Source organism: Ammospiza nelsoni, chromosome 1, assembly GCF_027579445.1.
Source record: "Ammospiza nelsoni isolate bAmmNel1 chromosome 1, bAmmNel1.pri, whole genome shotgun sequence".
In the NCBI taxonomy this organism is placed as follows: Eukaryota; Metazoa; Chordata; class Aves; order Passeriformes; family Passerellidae; genus Ammospiza; species Ammospiza nelsoni.
The window spans coordinates 5,792,155-5,814,111 of NC_080633.1; the positions used below are offsets into that span (position 1 = coordinate 5,792,155).

Sequence of the window (21,957 nt, forward strand, 5' to 3'; positions counted from 1 at the left end):
TATTAAATGACACTGAAACAGCTTGGAATGGCAAACTGTCATGCAAGCAGGAACAAAACTCTGCATGGTATTAAAACACCAGAAGATGCAGAGGTGCCACTCCACCTATGAGAGAGTTAAAGGTTGGATCAGAGTTGTATCTGCTGTTGACATCAGCTACCATTCAAATGCATTTCAAGAATAATTTCAGAATACTTCTTTCCAAATAAAAAGGGAAGCATTACATCCATATAATTTCTTAGTGCATTTGCTGACTACCAAATGAAAGCCTTTTGAATTCTGTAGGGATATCAGTGCCTCCTTGAAATTATAAGTGCACTCAGTTAAGTCCAGAAGAGCTTTTACTGATAATTTTCCATTAATAAGAATAATTGCCATCTTAAATTGAAAACCCTCTACTCTTGTATTCCTCTAAGTGTTTTTAATATTCTACACAGAAATGGTTGCTGTGTGCCCAAAGGAAAAAACACAGCACATCACACCTTCACTTGGCCACTTGAAAGTGGAGGAAGATAGAAATTTGGATCTTTATTTTACCCAGTAACTGTGAGTCTGGTGTTTCTGAAATTATGGGGTTTCGCAGGAAGAATTTGGAAAAAATTGTTGAATGCCAAAAAGTGTGTTATGGGTTGCACACCAATAGTCACGTCCAGGTTGCAGTCAGCTACTGTTTCCAGCTCCATGTGACCCAGATACTGATGGAATACACTGAAATCCATCAGAAATCTGTTTGTTCTCTCCAGCATTGTCTCGCTTTGCTGGCCCAAACATTAAATAGTCTGACTGTGCCTCTTCTGTTGAGTTCTAACACTGCTCTTTCCATTTGGCTCTTTTCTCCCCTCCTTAGATATACTTTCACTGGCATTTACACTTTTGAATCATTGATAAAAATATTGGCAAGAGGATTCTGTCTAAATGAATTCACTTTCCTCCGGGATCCCTGGAACTGGCTGGATTTCTCCGTTATTGTCATGGCGTAAGTGGGAACAAATAAAATATGGATTACCTGCCTCCTCCCTCTGTGCTAGAAATTCTCATTGCTGTGGTGCAAAAAGCTGTATGTGATTTAAAAACCAGCCCATGGCTCCTAATTGCACCTGAAACTGTCTAAAACATTGACTTTTCCCCTCGTTTAGCACTCCCTGTATTAAAATAATGTTTTAGTCTTTCAAGAAGGGAACAGAGCTGTGCAGAGCAAGATATTCCCAGTGTTGGGTATCTGTGAAGGGATGTGTTGAGACTGGTGAAATGCAAGAGCTGGGTAAAAATACAGACTTGCTGACCCCATGAATGAAAATATAATTTTGCAGTTAGGGTGATGGGTATAGACACCAGGATAGTGGATTAAATTATGGCTCCATCTCCAAAAATTGTAGTTAAAACCTGATTTTCTGGTAATTAGCAAGCTTCTATATCCTGGTTAAATGCAGCTACAGAAGGGAGATCAAAACAGCTCAGCCAGCATTTGTAAATTCATAATATTGAGTGGTACCTTTGTATTTTAAATGAATGATGTCTAAAGATGCTCACACAAAAGCAGCTGTGCACAAGCCAGGAGCCACCTCAGAGGGAAACGAATAATGAAGAAATGCATTTCAATTTGATAAACAGACAAATCCTTGATATGTAGCTTTTTAATGCTTAAAGCATGCTTGGAAAGATTGACATCCAGGAATGACCACTGTAAATAACTGCCCTGTTAACTCTGTTAGAGCACTTGGTATTTCACATCTGCTCTTTACAGGTATGTGGGAATAGTCAATGTACGGTGGAATGTGTCAGTCCTCCGGACTTTCAGGGTTCTCAGGGCCTTAAAAACCATTTCAATAGTCCCAGGTAAGAAATCTTACTTGCTGAGTACTTTCTCCTATTTACAACTCATTCTTTGCTTCATTCAAAATTTTGGCTTTTGCCTGTATTTTTTTTCCTGTGTCTTTCATAAGTTGCAGACACAGCTGAATTTGTGCACACAAAAAGTGTCTCAGTTAATCTGTCCCACCCAGAATAAATCAGGTGTTAGAAAGAATATCAAATATAGTTTGTTTTCATTATGCTTTTATAGATGCTGCTAAGAGTTTATAATGTCAGTTTTACAGAATGTGTGTGTTGTGGTTCCACAGAAATAATTCTGCATACTGACGACTCTTTACTACTAATTATTTTACATCATCAGTCCCTGTCAGGAGAAGTTCAGATTGGATATAATCTTCAGAAATCACCAGTGTTGGAAGCGTAATTTGAATTAGGCACATTACTTTTCATGGATAAAGAAAACTGATGTTCTCCGGTTCGCTATCTTTGCATGAATATTTTTCAGGGATTAGAGGAACATCTTGAAATTGTAGGGTCAAAGAAAGGAGGAAAAAATATTTCTCTCATATTAGTCACTCTCACCCTAAAGATACTTGTATAGCAAATATATTTGCCATATATTATCCTGTAATTCTTATACTTTGGCTTTTATACATTGTTTTAAATCTGATCAAGTATGATAACTGAATCTCAGTTTTTCATCCTGTTTTTCCTTTTTATATTGTTTTTTTAGGGCTCAAGATCATTGTAGGGGCCCTTATCCAGTCTGTTAAGAAGCTTGCTGATGTGATGATCCTGACTGTTTTCTGCCTGAGTGTTTTTGCCCTCATAGGCCTCCAGCTTTTTAAGGGCAATCTCAGGCAAAAGTGTATGAGGAACACTACAGAGTTTTGTAATAAAACATGGAACAGTTATGAAGAGTTTATTAATGATTCAGGTAATTTTTTCCCCCTAATTCTTCTTTAGATGCTATAGGCACCAATGCACACATGTATAATCACTGCTGTGAATTAGGATGTTTTGGTTGATGTTTTGATGAGTAACTACCTGATAATGGCCTTCTGATAGCCAGAGCAGCTTGCAGGCATCCAGGAATGCATTCCTTCCCTTCATTATAAGAAAAAGCACTCCCAAATTTTCCAGTAACATCCAGATCTGTTTCCCTGAATGATATGACAATAACTGAAACATGCATTTGCTCGTTCTCTGTTGTAATTCCCCAAAGTTCAACTTTTACTACAGGCTGAAGAGCCCATGCATCTTCATTTTCCTGCTCAGTGAGAACTGCTCCGCAGCTCCAAAACAGAGGAATTTGTTGAAAAGTCAAATTACTTCCTTCTTGACATCAAATATATCTTATTTTATGTCTTATATAAGATATGTACAATACATATGTTTCATGTTCACACCTTGGCTGAGGCTGGTGGTGGAACCATGGAGCAGAGATCTGAAAATGCATCAAAGCATTCCCAGAGGAACACCTGTAAGATGCAATTCAGAATACCAAAGTAAAGCCTTGTGTTAAAGGAGAAAACTCAATATATGTGAAAAAAACAGACTGAAAATAATCAATGTCTGTGCCAGAAATATGAAGAAAGCTTCATCAGTGAAGAAAATCTCTCCCAGTGAGTTCAGACACAGCAGCAAATGTACAGGAAGAAAAAAATTTTCCCAGGAGAACTCTGGAAATACCTGAAAAGTCACCCAGAATTGCTGTTTGTCCACACTCTCTGTGGGAGATTTGTTCAGACAGGATTTTTTCAATAACTTCACAATCCAGGAGAAAAAAGTGTAGAAAAGATTTTTGAGGAAAACCTTTTTTTTTCCTTGTTCCTACCAAAAGACCACACATAAAAACCAAGTAATTTACATGTACAGAATGCTGTAAAAATCATAATTGAAAGCAAACTTGAGCAGGAATCAATCAGTGACTAGAACACCACAGCAGAGACCATGGATTAGACAAAGTTGGGCTGAAAATGCTGATTTTCTGTGCTGAAGAACAAGAAGCAAAAATATCTATTTTTTAGTATATGCAGAACATTGAAGCTGTATAAACACAATGATATGGAGAAAACAGCTCGAGAAATATAAAATCTGTGTTGCTTCACAACCTTTGTGTTGTTCAAATCCTATGCCAAAAGGAATAGGAGAGCCCAGACAGGTTTAATGCTTGGTAGATGCCTTTCTTACAGGATTTAGGATGTACATCCCTATAAGCCCAGTTTTCTATGGAACTATTTTTATGTATTTGTATGGACTGCCTTCTTCCTGGTTTTGTAGGAAGTTCCCATCTCCTACAAGGAGGACTAAATGTTATTATGATTCAATCACTGAATCTTTTTTAAAAAACTATTTTTTTCAGTTTGCAGGAGTGGAGATGAGCAAAATTCCAGTGGAAAGTAGCCCAAATAGGGATTAATTCCTTTATGGGGTATTTGCATGATATGGCAGAGCTGATATCAAAGGTTCCTGGTGTTTCTGAATCAAGCTGACTTATCTGATGTGCACAGGAGATGCTTGAGAAGCACCAGGGACATGTGAGACCTCCTTTACATCTGGGATAATAAATCCACACCTTAATGGAGATAATTGGCTATTAGCTAAAGCTTTTACTTTCATTCTGCTGATAATAGAGTAACTAATGCTAAGAGAAAGAGGGGAAGAGTTCAAAAAGGGCACAGCTCCAGCACCCTAATGGATAAATCTACATTTCTCTGCTAGGCTAGAGAGCTGCCTTTTGGCTCTTTAGTGGTGGATATTCACACAACCAAATACTCTTTCTTCCCCCCTCAGAACTTTTTTATTGCTCGTTGGAAACAGAACTGGTCTATTCTACTCCTAGCCATGTTTGCACACGTTCTTGGAGAGGGGTAATTGCTGCAGGCCAGAACTCTGCCAGTTTGTGCCAACATTTAAAAATACTGGAAAATATTTTAACAAAATATTGGCAAATATTTTAGCAAATATTGGACGGGTTTAACATTTCTATTAGATGTTTGGGAGAAATTCTTTATTGAGAGAGTGGTGAGGTCCTGGCACAGGGTGCCCAGAGAAGCTGTGGCTGCCCCTCGATCCCTGAAGTGTCCCAGACCAGGTTGGACGGGGCTTGGAGCAGCCTGGGACAGTGGAAGGTGTCCCTGCCCATGGCAGGGATTGGAATGAGATGAGTTTTACAGTCCCTTCCAACCTGAACCACTCCTGGATTCTGTGACTGCATTTGAGCCTATGTCTTCCAATTCTTCATTTTCTTTACACAGACATAGCCAAAGTGATAATAACCGTAAAAATTCTACATTAAAGGAGTACCTTCAGTCTGAAATTCATGCATACACATATTCATGTTTATAAATGAGGCCAGGGCATCCTGCAATCTGGTGCAGTTAATGTGAGCATGGGAAACCTGTGCTCTCACTCTTACAGGTCACTGGTTACTCATCACTACTAATATTAAATGATAGAGGATTCAGGCTAGAAAGTGCTCTGGGTTTAAATTTTTCCCTTTTTTTTTTTAATAGCTGACTTTGCTAGGAAAAATGGTTCTTCGGATATTTTGCTGTGTGGTCCTGGTGGTGGGTGAGTGACTTAAGATTATTTCTTCCTTGGAAGTTTTCTCTGCCTCAGTGCTCCTGTATTTTCTCAGTCATGTGAGACAAAAGCAGAAATTCCAAGCTTTCCTTGAATGCAGAAACAGGATCACAGAAAATAAAGTATAGCAGTCAGATAATTTAATTCTTGTAGGGAATGAAGTATGAACTTGCATTCAGATCTAATTAGTCTTTTAGACTTTCCTGAAGTGTTGTCTTCCTTTTTCCCATGGATGTGTGAGAGAACTGAAAATGTTAAAGATCTGGGATATAGCACAGGACAGACACTCCTCTCTGTGAGGCTCATGAGCATTAAACTGGAAAAACAAAAAAAGAATTTTGGAGGGCAGGTTTGGGCAAGGAGGGAGAGTGGTTGCTTTGCAGTGAGGGGCAGGGGATGAGGATTGGTGATGAGGGGGCTGTCCTGGGTTGGTGGTCTACTCCAGCCTGTCTTCTTCCTTTGTTTCTGGATTGTGGGTGATGATTTTTCCATCCCTCCTTCCAGCCAATACTACCTGGAGTAGAGAAGTGTTTTGCACTCTAATGAACTGCAGAGCTGAAACATAATCGGAACTCTTACATAAAGCTGAGGTTTTCCTTGAAATCTGCACATTTACAAGAACTCCACTTTTTGTTATTAATTCCAGGGACTGTCCTCCTGGCTATAAATGCTGTAAAATTGGGCCAAATCCTGATTATGATTTCACCAGTTTTGATACATTTGGCTGGGCTTTTCTCTCCTTATTCCGCCTGATGACCCAGGACTACTGGGAGCGTCTGTACCAACAGGTACCAGTTTTGTGCATGGCTTAGAACTGATATTCATTGGTTGAAGCAGAAAATGTGTAGAGAGGACAAGAAACCTTAAATAAAAGCAACAGCTGCAGGTCATTGAGCCCACACCTTCCCTTCTGCCTGTGACTCCTGGAAAAGGGATGCTGAAGTGCTTGCCAGCTCTTTCACCCTGCTCTTGGAAAAAAGTCCTAAAAGAGTTCTGTACTGTCCTTCAAAAATGTAAAAATGCCTCCCTGGTTGTCTCAATGGGATGTACAATCAATGATTCATCTGTGAGGGTGTTGCTGGATGAACCCTCATTGCTGATGGTGGGTGCAACCCCAGGACAGGATCAGGTGGGAGTGTGGCAGTAACTAAAATAGGGACAGGTACAACAGGAGTGCTCAAAAATCAAAGTTTAATAAAGGAAAATAAAAGGGGCGCCAGCAATAAATGCACAACAAAAACATTAACTGTACACCGTAGGGAGCTACTCCAGAAAACCGTGAAAACAGGCACGCACGAACTTTATATATAGAGGGCAGGGAACCAAAGAACAAAGAGAAACAGAAACCATACCTTATATAGAACCCCAGACTAACCAATCAGAAAGCAGGGTTCATAACATCACCTTATATGGAATAAGTTAATCTGCATAACTGCTCCCATCATTCCTTTCTTGTCACCCTAACTTGGGGAGAATGTCGAGAGCCTATGGTGTGCTCTTCCAGGGCATGGCCCTGGTATGCTCACAGGCCTTCCTTCTGCCTGTGACCCCTGGAAAAGGGATGTTGAAGTGCTTCCCAACTCTTTCACCCTACTCTTGGAAAAAAGTCCTAAAAGGATTCTGTACTGTCCTTCAAAAATGTAAAAATGCTTCCTTCATCGTCTTCATGCGATTTACAATGGGAGGGTATTGGAGGAGGAAGGAAGAACCGCAAAGAAATTTATGATTCTATTTAAGCTTCCTGAGGCATCGTGTCTAGGAAGCTCAGTGCTTTTGAAGAATTTCAGAGCCACGTTGAAAACCTACCTGGTGCCTTTTGTGGTAATGTTTATCTCTGGGGTGTGTTGCTTGCAGACCCTCAGAGCTTCTGGGAAGGTGTATGTAGTCTTCTTCATGATGGTCATCTTTCTGGGCTCATTTTATCTAGTCAACTTGATTCTGGCTGTAGTAACAATGGCATATGAGGACCAGAACAAGGCCACCATTGCTGAAACTGAGGCAAAGGAAAGGAAATTTCGGGAAGCTATGGAATTACTGCAGAAGGAGCAAGAGGTATGTAAATTACTCACTTGCAAGTGTTTCTCTCATTGTTCAGTTTTGGTCAAGTTTTTGTTGGAAGGGCAGGTTTAGGTTTGGAGGACACAGTCTCAAGCTGCACCAAGGGAAATATAGATTGGATAACAGGAAAAAGTTTTTTACAGAAAGGGTGATAAAGTTCTGGAATGGCTGCCTGGGGAGGTGGTGGAGTCACCATCCCTGGGTGTGTTTAACAAAGCCTGGATGTGGCACTGGGTGCCAGGTGGGGCTGGGTTGGACTCGATGGTCTTGAAGGTCTCTTCCAACCTGGTCATTCTGTGAATTCTGTGGAAGAGACCTTAAAGATCATCTCACTCCAAGCCCCTGCCATGGACAGGGACACCTTCCACTAGACCAGGTTGCTCAGAGCCCCACCCAGACAGAAGAAAAAGCATCACTTCCTGTGTAAAAGGGAGTTTTAAAAACTCCCTTTTTAAAAAAAGGTGTCACACAAAAAAAGCTGTATATACAAACCAGTCATGGAAACAGGAGGAAGTGATAACTTACTGAAATTAGTGATTCCTGGAGCTGCAGAACAACTCCTCCTTCAGCTATGTATGTTTCCTCTGAATCAATGACTGTTATTCTTGATAAAATGCATTAAAGGTTGATGTTACTTTAAGTATTTAATTCTGTCAACCAGCAGCTTCCAAAAGAAAATTTAGCTTTTTTTAAAATTCTTTTTTAGTCTATTTTTTCATTTGGGCTGCTGAGCAAAGAAACATACAGTAATTCTGCTGCATTAACATCTGAGCCAAAACCTATTGTAGTTGAATGAAAAGTCTCTTGACAACTTAAATAGCATAGAAGCTTCTGGAACAAGATACTCCTGTCTTTTTAAAATATCACCCTAAATTCAGCATTGGAAGGAAAATCATCCACACTGTGAATATAGTCCCAAGGATCCCCAATGAAAAGAAAGACTTTTATTACAGATTGAACATTTATTTTGGGGAAAGGATATATTCTACTGCATTATTTTCAAACTGAGGACTTTTATTGTAAGCAAGTTTGCCATATGGAGGAGTTGGAGCTATAATGTGATTATTTTGCCTCTGGCAGGCCCAGTATTTGTAATCATATAACACACTGCAAATAGCAAATTGTTCAGTGCTCCATATGCTGGGGAAATTCTCTCCTCTTTCTTTTAGCATTATCACATATTTGAAGATTTTTAACGAGCTTTGTCAAACAAAAATTGTTATCAGGAAATAATAATATAGAGCACAGAAGTGTTTTTTTCTGCTTTTACTTCAAGCACCCAGCGATAATATCATCCATGTTTGGTTTTTCTAATTTCAGTCACTGGGTATTAAAGGGATTGATATCCTGTCACTTAGCTCCTTTGAAGCCTCTTCTCTGTCATCCAAAGAAATCAAGGAAAGGAGCAATAGGCAAAAGAGAAATAAGACACTGGGGAGAGAAGAAAATGAAGAAGAAGAAGAACTTCCCAAGTCACAGCTCCCAGACAGTCAACGAAAGTTGGTAATCTATTATCTGCATCTGAGATCCTTACAGCTATTCTAATTTTAATTTAAAATTAATGGCTTGAAAGCATAAACAAAACCCCATTACAAACACAGATCACTCTTAAGTCCTTAAAATGAGCAAATATTGGGATAAAGAAGAATTAGATGAAAAAAATAATTTGAAAAGGAAGTATTATAAATGGAGCACGAAAGCGCAGTTAAAATAGTTAAATAGATTTTCTATAACAAAGAGAAATAAAAATAAAGTGAACGACTACTAGAACTTAGCTTTCATATTGTCTTTCTCTGTGAAAAATTTTATACTTAAAATGTAAGTATAAAATTTCATACTTAAAACGTAAGTATAAAATGTAGGTATAAAATGTAAGTATTATCTCAAAAATGGCTGGTACAGCTCATAAAATTTTATTATCTGTCATTGAGAATATAAACACAATCCTTCCCGAAAAATCTAAATCAGATAAGAGTTTTGGACTTGCAGTGGTTGACAGCAAACCTTTCGAAGCTCGAACAATTTACAGCTTCCCCAGATTTTCTCTGTGATGTTTCGCTGCTCTCTCTGTTTTGTTTTTCTTGGGCTTCCAGTCTCTCCTGGGCTAAAGTTTTATTATCTGCCATTGAGAATCTAAACATAATCCTTCCCAAAAAATCTGAATCAGATAAGTGTTTTGGACTTGCAGTGGTTGACAGCAAACACTATGAAGCTCCGATAATTTACAACTTCCCCAGATTTTCTCCGTGATGTTTCGCTGCTCTCTCTGTTTTGCTTTTCCTGGCCTTCCAGTCTCTAGTGGGCCTGGTGTACGGCCCCAGCTCCAAGCGCCGGCTGAGCCACGGGAGCGTCTTCAACTTCCAAAGCCCCGCCGTGGAGGGTGGCTCGGGAGCGGACCTGGGTGACGAGGACACCGCGGGCGCCGGGGGACACCAACCCCGCTGCCGCTCGCTGTCGGGGCCGCGGATGGGACGGCGCCCCAGCCTGCAGGGCCAGCGGGGCCACAGCTCCCACCCCGCCACCCCGAACTGCGCGCGGAGCAGCAAGGGGGGCGGCCTGGATGAGCACCCTGGGCTGGGTTTGGGGAGCAGCGGGGTGCACAGCCAAGATCCCGTGTCCTCTGAAGGAGCCATGCTCCCACCGGTCATGGAAGACGTGGGAAAGGGGGATCTGGTGAGGAAAAATATAATATTTTATATATATGCCTTATATTGTGGTTTATCGGTCAGTGGCAGGGTTGGGTTGTTGGTTTTTTGTTTGTTTGTTTGTTTTGTTGTTGTTGTTGTTTTAAGAGTTTCGCCTCAATGGCAAACAGCGATGTGAACTCAAGCATGCCGATATGGGAATTTTTCAGTTGTCTGTAGAAACTGGTTTTTAATAAGTCTGATGCTTCCTGAAAATTAGATTTTGGTAAACCTTATGTTTCTGTTATTCATTAGTTGCACTAATGTAGTTTGAAAGATTCCTAGAGCTGAAATTACAAGTCACCCTTTTCATCCCAAATGCTGCTCAGGGGTATAATTTTGAATAATACCTGTGAATTTTTAATTTTTTTTTTTTTTGTTCGTAGCCCCTTTAGCATCATGCAGCAGCTTTGCCTGTAAGTTCTCAAATTTCCCCTATTTATCCTTCACCTCTCTCCTATTCCATTAGTTTCTTGATTAATTCCTAGGCCCATTTCCCTGCATACACTCATTTCCAAGGCTGTGCTTGCCCCGTGTTACATGCTTGCAGGATCCATTCACTGTGGCCCCATAAGAGAGTAGGACCTTCAATCTCACCATCTATTACATCTTGTAGAAAAGTACATTTATTTGGCTGCCTGTCATTGTTCCTATTAACTCTCACAGTTACCCATCATCACATCCTGGCTCATTTCACTCCCGTGGTATCTCCCTAATCGTGTTTACTTCTCTGAGCAGCCAGCTGTGCGTGATGAGAGCAGCATGATGCATTTACCTCCTCATCTGTCAGTGGAGTACTTTAATGAGGCTCTTCAGAGACAAAGGGCAGCAAGTGTAGTCAGCATAATTACCAGTGTCTTGGAGGGTAAGTGGTTCCTCATTAAGTTTATTTCAACCCTAAAGTAATGCTGCCATGAAAGAACAAAACATAGTTCTTAAAGGTTAGCAGGGATTTGTAGGCGAGTAGTTAGGAATTTCCTTGTTCATTTGGATTTCTTTTATCAAAAAAAGGTGTCACACAGTCTCTGTGTACTGGAACGCATTCTTTGCCTATTGTAAAAGCTTGTTTTGTAGGACAGAGAGTGAAGAGGGTTGGGGTGAGAGGGGGTGGAAGATATTTCTGATCATCTGACCTGCAGGACTGGGACACTGTTTTCTCCTCCTGAGCCTCTGATTTCTGTTGTGTCAGTGGCAGAATTCAGAGGATTCACAGGCACGCAGAATTCAACAGTTAACAAGATTATGCAAGTAAAATTAGTTGTGACAATTCTCGGATATTGAATACTTAGCGTCACAATTTTATTCCTTTAATTTACCTTCCCAAGTGAATTTTTGGTGGGAGTTAATCAGTGACAGTCATTTTGATGATTGATAGTTTTGTTGCAGATCTTGCTGAAAAATTTCAGTCCAAGTTCTTCAGGATGAGGAACTTTTGTTTTCTTTTGGCCTGTTTGAGGAACTCTACCACCAATTCTTGGACCACAAATATGAGATTGAATAGGGAGGTACCTGTGGCTGGAAGGTCCCTTTACTAAATTTTTAAAAATATTTTTTCCTGGGAGAATCATGGTTGAACACATCCAGTTGAGCTTTGCTTTGTAGTGTAATTCATCAAAGATTTGGGTTTTGTTGCACAGTTTTAGCTGTGAGCTGGGGTGAAACAGGACTTGTAGTTCTAGAGGAAGACAAGAGCTAGACCTGGAGTGAGGATTGAGTCAAAGTGGAATAAGTGGTGTAGGGCGCAGATGTAAGTATTGAGCCTGGGGGAGAAGAAATGAAAATTAAACAGAGAGAAGAAATAAGGACAGGGCCAATTAAGAAAAGGATATGAGTCAGACCCAGCTCATCTATTTCTGAAAAGCTCCCAGGTCTCTGAAAACCAGATGAGTAATTCCTACTGTGCTTGTACTTAAAGCTAGTTCCAGTCAGTCAATGAATTTGCACAGGGCTTAAGCTGGGTCAAAAGTATTTTGAAGGGCTAATTAATATTAATGGAGAAGAAAGAAAAGCTGTGAGATTTAGATTTGATTAAAAAGATGAAAATGACAAAGATGAAACAGCTTCTGTCCCAAGTTCTGCTTGAGGAAAATGGAGATCTGTTCAGCTTTCATCAGCTGGAAATTATGGTTGTGACCTTTCCCATAGAAAAGGCCAAAGGCCAAATTTCAGGCAATTTGGGTTTGCCAGAGTCAGAATTCCCATGTCTACCACTGATTCTTTAAGCTGCCTTGAGGGTCAAGGGAGACAGAAAGTTGTTGGGTGTGACACAGCTGTTGTCCCAGACACCCTATGAGGACAAGGTGGGAAGAGCTGAAGCTGCTCTGTTGTCCTGCAAGAGCATGGAAAGCTGTGGTGAGGGCCCTGCATCACAAATATCTGCATTGCCAGATGGCTGTAGTACCAGTCTGAAACAAAGAAAACCCTTTCCAAAGGCTTTTGAAGGAAGTGCTCACAAAAGAATTTGGCATTTTCTCTGAATTTTTATTTTCATGTTTATCAGCTGATGTAAGAAACACATAAATGGTAAAAAGTGCAAGGAAGCTCTGTGAGAGATGAGAGACTTCCTTTTCCTTCTCTGTTCTTTTGAGTGCTTGAAGTTGTTATTTCACCATCTTACTCAGTGCTAAATAATGATAGAAGGATTTTCTTTTTTGTTTAGAACGTGAAGAAGCTCAGCAGAAATGCCCACCACGCCTGAAGAACTTTGCTTTAAAGTATCTAATTTGGGACTGTTGCCCATTTTGGTTGAGAATCAAGGAAAAAGTGGCTGCTTTCATAAAGGATCCTTTTTTTGATCTCACCATCACGGTTTGCATTGTGATGAACACTTTGTTCATGGCACTGGAGCACAATAATATGTCACCTACTTTTAAATACATGCTTAAAATAGGAAACTTGGTAAGCAAATCTCAGCTATGTGGCTTTTTATAGAATTAATTAATTGGCTGATATGTGTTTTCACTTGAAACATAAAAAGTGAAAGTAAAAATTGAAAATTAGCAAACCCAGCATTAATAAACTTTGTTTCTAATACAGACAATTCCCAGATTTTTAATGCAGTTTGTCGTGCTCCTGAGAAGGCAGAAAAAAAAATCCTCCCATTTTAACTAAAAGTGCATTAGCACTTCATAAACATGGGGTTTATTAACCTGTCCATGAATGCTATTTGAGGGAAGGTGACCTAGAGATGAGATAATTCATGGCTACTTTCAGGCTGATGCTACTGTTTCCTTGTCACAGGTTTTTACAGGAATCTTCACTGCAGAAATGATCTTAAAAATCGTTGCTCTGGATCCCTATTACTATTTTCAGCAGCCCTGGAATATTTTTGACAGTGTCATTGTCACACTGAGTTTAATTGAATTGAGTTTCCCCAAACACAAAAGCAAGAAAGAAAGGAGAAAAGGAGGAACCCTGTCAGTTTTACGATCCTTCAGACTGGTAATGCTTCACGCATGCTCAGTTGTATAAAGCTTTATCTTGTGAATTTAATACAGAATACTTCTGCAGTTAGGAGGCAAGAAATTATTATTTTTTTAATCCTCGTTATTTTTACTTCCTCAACTTGGCTTTAGGAAACACACTCAAACTCCTTGTGATGTTAGAGTTGGAGTTTAAAAAGTATATTTCTTTTGAATTCACTGAGAAATATTCAAAGGAAAAAATATTCCAGAATGGATGTGTTATAACACTGACACAACTAATTAAATACTAGCACAGGAAATTAGGAGAAAAGTGTCAGAGTACAAACAGAAATAAACAATTTTTAAAGAGAGATGTGAGATTATGTTAAGGTATCCACTTCATATACCAGGGACTGATTTAAATTCATTGATCAAAATATAAACTCTTTTCAAAGTACTACAGCAGCAGTCCCTGAGCTTTTGGTCCTTTGTTTTACATGTAAATTAGGCACCATAATCTACATCAAGAGAATTGCATGGACACCTGCCTGCATTTATCAGGGTCTCAAGTTAGTTTGGTCCTTTACGAGGTGATTAGTTTATGTCTGCAGTGTTGCCCAGCCAAGAGAAAAAAATATCTATAAATACTTTTTAAAAGTGTTAATGTACCACGAATGTTGCATTGCTGGAATAGTTCAGAATATCAGTAATTTAGTTGTTGCAGGATTTGCATGGTGCAAAGATGAGTTATCTCTACTGATGTCTAACTCTATGTTTTATGTTGCTATGCAGCTGAGGGTCTTCAAACTGGCAAAGTCCTGGCCAACTTTAAACACTCTAATTAAAATAATTTGTAACTCTCTGGGAGCACTGAGTAATCTGACCCTCGTCCTGGGAATCATCATTTTCATTTTTGCTGTAGTAGGGGTGCAACTTTTTGGGAAGAGTTATTCGGACAACTGCAATAAAATAAACAAAGACGGCAAGCCACGCTGGCACATGATGGACTTTTTCCATTCATTCCTCGTCGTTTTCCGAATTCTGTGTGGAGAATGGATTGAGACCATGTGGGACTGCATGGTGGTTGCTAAACCACCATCAATGTGTCTTGTTTTCTTTTTGCTGGTCATGGTGATAGGAAATTTAGTGGTAAGTTTCGCAACGCGTTCTTCTCTTCATCCTGTCTGTGGTGGACTCCAGTTAATGGTTGTTCTAAAAAAAAAAGGTAGCTTCCCTAAAAACTGGTGGAAAAGTTATTTATGTTACAGTCTGTGAAATCCTCTTTTTCCTTTCACCTTTGGGCCACCATCTGTATTTTCCCATTTTGTGAGCTTTGCTCACAGCACCACTTGATCTTTCCATGTGGCAATTGACAAGAAACACCTTTGCAGTAAATACACCACAGGCAGCTAAGTTCCTCCCTGTCTTGGGATTTGGATGTAAATAATCAGTGTGGCTTATAGCTCACCTGCTTGAATTAATTAGGCCAAGTGCTTAAGTCCCTCTCTAAATCAATTTTATTTATTTTATTAAGACCTCATGCAAGTACTGAATGCTTTATCAGCAAATGGCAGAATCTACAGTGCTACCACAGAAATCAGAATTATTTTTAGGAATCTCAAGATACATTTATATCCAAGAGCTAGATCTTGCAATGCATAACCTACACAGCCTCAACCCACTATGCTGGGACACAAGGGACAGCCTGCCTTCCTTGGTTCTAAGCTGTCCTTTCTTAATGCCCAAATCATAAATATCTTCTTTTGGTAATTTTGTTCCTCATGTCCTTTATTCATATGCCAAGCTTCTCTTAATTGTAAAAGGAATTCTGAACATATTTAACTCTAGGCAGACCTTTGTGGGAAATCTCTACTCTGTGGCTGAATCCTAAATATGTATTTAATGTCCTGTCTGTTCCACAGTGCAAGGATTGATGTCAGTGATGAAATGCTGTGAGTGAGATTTATATCACAATTTAATGTTAACTGTCAAGCAATGAAGTGTTTAGCCCCCACTTTTCGTCCAGGCTTTCTTGTGATCCAAGGAAGCAGAGAGAGGTATATGGGACTGAGATTTATTCCAGCCTAAAGTCAATAAGTAAGACAGATGAGATGAATTGATCTCTGGAGAGCTGGTATTCTCCACCGCCTGTGGTCCTTGGATGGCTCGGGGGTGTTATCTGCCCAGTTCTGCCACGACAAAAATTAAGATACACAGATCCTATTAGTAACCAAAATATTAGTGAAAAAATGAAATTCTCACATTCCCTTAAAAGCAAACAACCAAAAAAAAAACCAAAAACCCAAAACAAATGGAGGTTTAAAAATTCCTTTATATGAAGGTACTTAAAAATGAAAAATTCGAGCCTCTCTTGGTTTAGATTTTTGTGATAATGTGGCAGATTTTAGGAAATTTCTGGGCCTGAATCTGATCTTACAGAATTTTGGAAGTAACTCCACAGGGGCCTGATTTAATTCTAATTTGAAGAATCAAGAGACAATTGCTAAACTCACAGGACATGAGTCAATGTTACTGCTTTAACCTTTGAAAAGTTGCTTCCACCAAATAATGCATTTGTCATACAGTTCTGTTTTCTCTCGTAGTTTAAATTGCATTTTTTTGAGAAGAGAGGAATGGGAACATTGAAATTTCAGATAGATATGTTGATTTCATCAATCACAATGTGATCACTTGCTGCCATTTCCTTATCACCTTGTTTTGGTTTGCTCAGGAGAGACAGAACTTTGGTAGCGTCTGTGTTCTTCAAAGTTAGAATTCAGATTTTCCAATGCTAATCTCCAGACTTTAATTTTTTTTTTAATCATTATTATTTCAATTGCTTTCAGGTTCTCAACCTTTTCATTGCACTGCTGCTGAGTTCTTTCAGTGCTGACAGTCTCCAGACAACAGAGGATGATGGAGAGATGAACAATCTTCGGATCGCCTTCGCTCGGATCCGCGAGGCATTCCACCTTGTCAAGAGCACGACGTGGGATGCCTGCTGCCGGAAGCTCAGGCACATAAAGAAAGTGCACAAGAAGAAAATCAAATTGACTGCACAGAACTCACTTGGGTTCAAGAGGGAAGAGCCAAAGACTTGTAAAGAGAATTACAATAATGAATGGATTGAGAAAAACAGGGACAAATGCCCAGGTCTTGAAGATTTTGTTAGAAACCCCAACGTATTTGTTTGTGTCCCTATTGCTGAGGCAGAGAATACAAGTGAGGGTTTCGAAGATGATGATAAACTGAGCACATTTACTGACACAGAATGCAGCAAGCAGGTAATGGGTGTCTTCATTTGTGTTGGAACAGCAGAAATGTGGAGAGAGATGAAGGGAGGGATGGGCGGGAGAAGAGTCTCTAGCAGAACAGGGTGGGAGATGTTGATCCATTTCCAGAAAACTATAAAGTTCTGAACTAGAATCAAAAATAAAAATATTTACAGCATGGGTAAATCATCACTTGGAGGCTTTTAAAATCAAGATTCTTTCATGGTTTTAAAAGAAAATTTTTTCAGGAATTCTAGCTGACGTGCTGTGGTGCGCACAGGTAATTATGGCAGTCCTTGGTGAACTTGTATTTTTTAATGTAAATATTTATGCATAATGTCAACTGTTTTGGTATTATTTGCATGAAAGAGCCAAAATACATGTTCTGCATATAGAACATTATCATGGATTCAGAATATGAATTGATAGCTCTGATCTTTACTTTGTATTTTTCCTTGCTGTGTGTAGTATGTAGTAATTATTAGATGTGGATGGGATTAAGTATGGAGTGGCTCTACTAAGGACAAATTTTTGATACTACATCATATATTTACCCTATTTCTTTGTGCTCCATGAATTTTTCAGATCTGTTTCAATCACAGTTGTCACTCTGGTATCACAATTTCCCATATTAAATTTACCTCTTAATTCCTATGTAAGAATTCTCATTTAAGTTTTGAATAGGTCACTAAAATGCCTTCATTTGCTCTGTTGGGGAAAAGTTCTATCCTTAGGTAAAATCAGAGACTCAAAATGATCCTTTCTTATAACTCTTCTCTGGAGATTCCCACTTTAAATGAAATTTATGGCTTATTGTTTTTTTCCCCTCTGATTTGTGCACTCCCTAAAAAAGGCAAAAGAAAGCCCCTCTAATCCACAGATTCATTTCAGGATGAAAATCACCTGAGGCAAAGGGGAGACAGAGCAAAAAATTCAGGCAGCTCCAGCAAAGGATCAGGATTTTCCTCTGAAGAATTCAGTGTGCTTTATCTAGGAAAGGACAGGAAGAGTGAACTTTCATCACCAGAAGATAAAGAGGTAACAATTTTTTTTTTTTTTCCAGTGATGTTAATTTTCCAATACTGGTCAAACACAGGCATATTTCAGTTCAGGGATTCACCAGAGAGACGTTTAGTGCCAGAAGCAGCTCTGAACTTTCAGTACCTGGTCTGGCAGGACAAGAGGCAATATTGGAGCTGGAATTCTGTGAGCAAAGTCAAAGGTTTTCTAGGTATTTATTTTAAAGAAAAAAAAAATAGTATAGGAAAGAGAGCATGTAGAAATGGGAAAACTATGATGTAACTTTGGTAGTAATTATGAATAATTTATAAAATACTCCCTGATACCTTCCATTCATTAAATTTTGACTCCACAAAAAAGGAGTATTAAAAAAAAAGAAGAATTCAAGAGAGATAAATTTTCATGTGGGAAATTCCATCATGTCTGCCTATGTCCTAAGTATCTTGGATTCAAGAAGCATAATGCTTGAAATGAGTTTCTCCCTGTGTCATTAAAGATCATTGTTACCAGTTTACAGTGATTTTAAAATAATTTTGAATGTAGAATACATTCAGAGAAGTAAAAACCAGCATTATGGTAGTAAAGAAGTAAAGAAGTAAAAACCAATATTATTTACCAGCATGAAAGAATAAAAGCATAAAGTAAACAATTGCTAGCAAACTGCTGACTCATAATATTGTCTTTGGTTTAATGGGATGGCAAAAAGCCTACTGAAGAATACAGGGTGTGATTCCAATTTCTGCTTCCTAAATATTATCATGGGTGCTCAGTTCCTGGCATGAGAACTGATTTATTTATCTGGGTCTCCTGTGTGAAGGCATCTTTCCATGATTTCATGGTTTTAACCCAGGCAATTTCTCCTCTTTTGAGAACTACATTCACTAATATGCAATTTAAAAGCTCTTCAGTTTCCCAGCTGATTTTAGGCAATTACATCTTGTTCATGTAGATAGATATTGTAATTACAGAGCTTGGGACTCTATTTGAGTGCACCTGTTGGTACTTCTAAGCTTATATCTTTTAAAATCAAAAAAGTTTATTCCATTACCAACAATATTTGTAATATTAGTACATACCACAACTTTAATTTTGAGTTTTATTTGTACATGGATTAATTTATTAATTTGGACCCGAATTAGAAAGAATCAATAACTGATATTACTGTGCTTGGTAGTTGGACGGTGTCAGCTCTTCTGAAGTCAGCACAGTGGATCTGACAAATCCTGAAGATCTTTTAAAACAGATTCCAGAATTTTATGAAGACTTCAAGACTCCAGAACAATGTTTTCCAGAAGGTAAGACTCTCATAGTTTCACTAGAGTTGAGTGAAAACTCAGCTTGTTTCCCTAGTGTTGCTGAGCCAATAGGAGCAGATTATTTTCAGGTAATTTTAGTTATCTGTAAAAAAAGATAAATAGTTGTCCCTATCTAGTCAACACAGAGACCGAGACACCTGAGAAATAAAACCCTTTCCTCTAAAAGCCAATTGCTTCCAAGTGGGACATAGGCAATGACATAGACCCCATTTTGAAAAACAGGATTGTGAGGTGAGATGAATTTCACTCAACTTGACACAACCAAGTCACTCTGGGGGTTTAACATAAGAGAAGTGTGTGGGATCAGGTCTCATGTGGCAATGGTAATGGTAACCTGGCACATCAGGTTTATTAATACATTGCAGCAGTAAAAGTACTCCTTGAATAACATTTCATGAGCAATCTCAAACAAAGGAGTGAAATAAGCAAGAGAAGCTGCTAAGATGAATTGAATTTCTATAGGGTGATGATTAGAGAATCACAGAATGACTTGGGTTGGAAAGGACCAATAACCTGAGGACTCTTTTCGAATCATCAGACAACACCTAGCTTCACAAGTCGTTCTAGGATGTGTTCAGTGCTTTTATGATTTCTTCCTACTCTAATATGTAACAACGCTGGCTTTCACAACAATCCTGACAAATTTGGTGGCTTTCTGTGCTGGGGTTGCAGCATCTCATCTCTGCTTTTCAAAGAGTGTGCAGAAACTGAGAAGGACTTTTGTAACATCAAGACTTTTCCCATGGCCTTGAAGTTTTGTGTGCCCCAACAGCAGGTCAGTGAGAGCCTGTCCAGTGTCTCAGAAATGTCTTGAAATGTGGCATTCACATTCTCTGAAAAAATCCCTTCACCCAGAATTTTTCTCCTGGGAAGCTGGAAGCCTCAGAGAAAAGGAAAACAATTCTTATCTCATTTGCTTCTCCTGTTTTGTGCTTATGTGGAATGTGCTTGGAGATTGTTTATCCAAAGGTGATTGTCTGATTGGATTCTGCTGTGAGATGTTTTGACTCTCTGGCCAACTGGGGCCAAGCTGTGTCGGGACTCTGGAAAGAGTCAGGAGTTTTCATTATTATCTTTTTAGCCTTCTGTAAGTATCTTTTCTGTATTCTTTAGTATGGTATAGTATAGTATAGCATTCTTTAATATAAAATAATGTCAAAAAGCAATAAATTAGCCTTCTGAGAACATGGAGTCAGATGCATCATTGCTGCCTTTGTCAGGGCATTCCCTGCAAATACAATATTGAAATAATGAAAAGTTGTCCAATGGGGCTCTACCTATTGTATAGGAGCTACAAGGCAAATTAAACTAGATGTATCCCAATTTTTTTTCTCTTGGTAAAACAGGGAAAACCAACAACAAGGATGCAGTAACTGTGACCATTGCCTTTGTCCTATCCCCAGAAGTTTCCTGGCCATGCCTTCACCTTCACCTGCCTTCCTTCCGTGCACTCATTGCTGTCTCTCACTTTCAGGTTGTGCTCGGTACTTCCGTTGTTGCCTGGATAGGGCTGCAAAGTTTGGAGGAGAAACCTGGTTGAATCTGAGGAAAACCTGCTACCAGATTGTGGAGCATTCTTGGTTTGAGTCCTTTATCGTGTTCATGATTCTTCTGAGCAGTGGAGCCCTGGTTGGTGCAGCACAGTTTCATGTATTCATGAAGGGGTTTTTGCTTTAATTTGCACCCAGAGAAGTTGTTTTTACCAACAAAAAACTGAATTTTTTTGAACTCATAAAGAGGGAAGAGTCTTCAAATAGCAGTCATTCACTCATCATTTTAATTATTGCAAATCTATTATTGATGTTATTAAAAATTATAAAAGAGCATGAACTAAGCTAAGAATTCATGAATCTCAAAAGCTATTTCTCTTCTGGCTGTATGCTGGATTTTTCTGAGGAAGTTATGTCACAATTGTGAAATATTAAGGAGATTTTATGCCATTAAAACAAACAAGTGACTCTTAATACTTGGGGAAAAAAAAAGCTTAGTTCTCTTCAATATATAAATTTTATTATATAAATTTCTAAAAATATGTATATATTTTTATCCTGTCCTCCCAGGATTTCATTGTGCAGGAGGGATGTATCCACAGGGCTGTTTTATATAGAGAAAAGGAAAGAGAAGGCACAGGGCAAATTACACTTTTATCAGCTGGCATAGATTTGAGTAACAAATGGTGTTCAGAGCTGTATTAAAACAAACTGAATGATGAAAGGGTCTCACTGTTGCTTGACTTTAAATGTTAATTTCTGATTTTTGTAACTTACCTACATATATTATGATTTCAGGCATTTGAAGACATCCATATAAATAAGAGAAAAAGAATTAAAGAGATACTGGCATTTCTTGATGAACTGTTCACTTTCATCTTTATTCTGGAGATGCTCCTGAAATGGGTGGCTTATGGCTTCAAGAAATATTTCACCAATGCCTGGTGCTGGCTGGATTTCCTTATTGTAAATGTAAGTTCTGCCCTTGCTGTTCCTACACAGCATTAGCAGCAGAATCCCTGAATATTTTCTGGGTGTAAATTTCAGACCTTAACCCCTGTAGCAATGGTGTCAGGATATTGTAGTCCAGGCACCGAAAACATGGTTTTGTTTGCTGGTTGGGTTTTTTTTTTTTTTAACAGAAATAAAGGAAACAGATGACAGGATGTTGTTAACGCATTTCCTTTGTCTTCCCACTCAGGTCTCTTTGATAAACCTCTTTGCCAGTAACTTTGCGCCCATGAAATCTCTCAGGACTCTGCGAGCTCTGAGACCCCTGAGAGCACTGTCCCGGTTTGAGGGAATGAGGGTAA

The 21,957-nt window shown here is 39.0% G+C and overlaps 1 protein-coding gene across 1 annotated transcript in view; it reads left to right on the forward strand.

Moving 5' to 3' along the window:
• The window catches only part of LOC132087455 (sodium channel protein type 5 subunit alpha-like), a 33,619-nt gene that overhangs the window by 4,477 nt on the left and 7,185 nt on the right, over positions 1 to 21,957 (forward strand). Inside the window, exons 4-21 of the mRNA XM_059465799.1 lie at positions 848 to 976; positions 1,745 to 1,836; positions 2,546 to 2,749; positions 5,331 to 5,388; positions 6,047 to 6,188; positions 7,255 to 7,452; positions 8,779 to 8,961; positions 9,751 to 10,131; positions 10,878 to 11,007; positions 12,802 to 13,040; positions 13,383 to 13,583; positions 14,339 to 14,695; positions 16,393 to 16,830; positions 17,710 to 17,856; positions 19,013 to 19,133; positions 20,629 to 20,783; positions 21,443 to 21,616; positions 21,846 to 21,953. Coding sequence (XP_059321782.1) covers positions 848 to 976; positions 1,745 to 1,836; positions 2,546 to 2,749; positions 5,331 to 5,388; positions 6,047 to 6,188; positions 7,255 to 7,452; positions 8,779 to 8,961; positions 9,751 to 10,131; positions 10,878 to 11,007; positions 12,802 to 13,040; positions 13,383 to 13,583; positions 14,339 to 14,695; positions 16,393 to 16,830; positions 17,710 to 17,856; positions 19,013 to 19,133; positions 20,629 to 20,783; positions 21,443 to 21,616; positions 21,846 to 21,953 — 3,457 coding nt within the window. The remainder of the gene's footprint in view (positions 1 to 847; positions 977 to 1,744; positions 1,837 to 2,545; positions 2,750 to 5,330; positions 5,389 to 6,046; positions 6,189 to 7,254; positions 7,453 to 8,778; positions 8,962 to 9,750; positions 10,132 to 10,877; positions 11,008 to 12,801; positions 13,041 to 13,382; positions 13,584 to 14,338; positions 14,696 to 16,392; positions 16,831 to 17,709; positions 17,857 to 19,012; positions 19,134 to 20,628; positions 20,784 to 21,442; positions 21,617 to 21,845; positions 21,954 to 21,957) is intronic.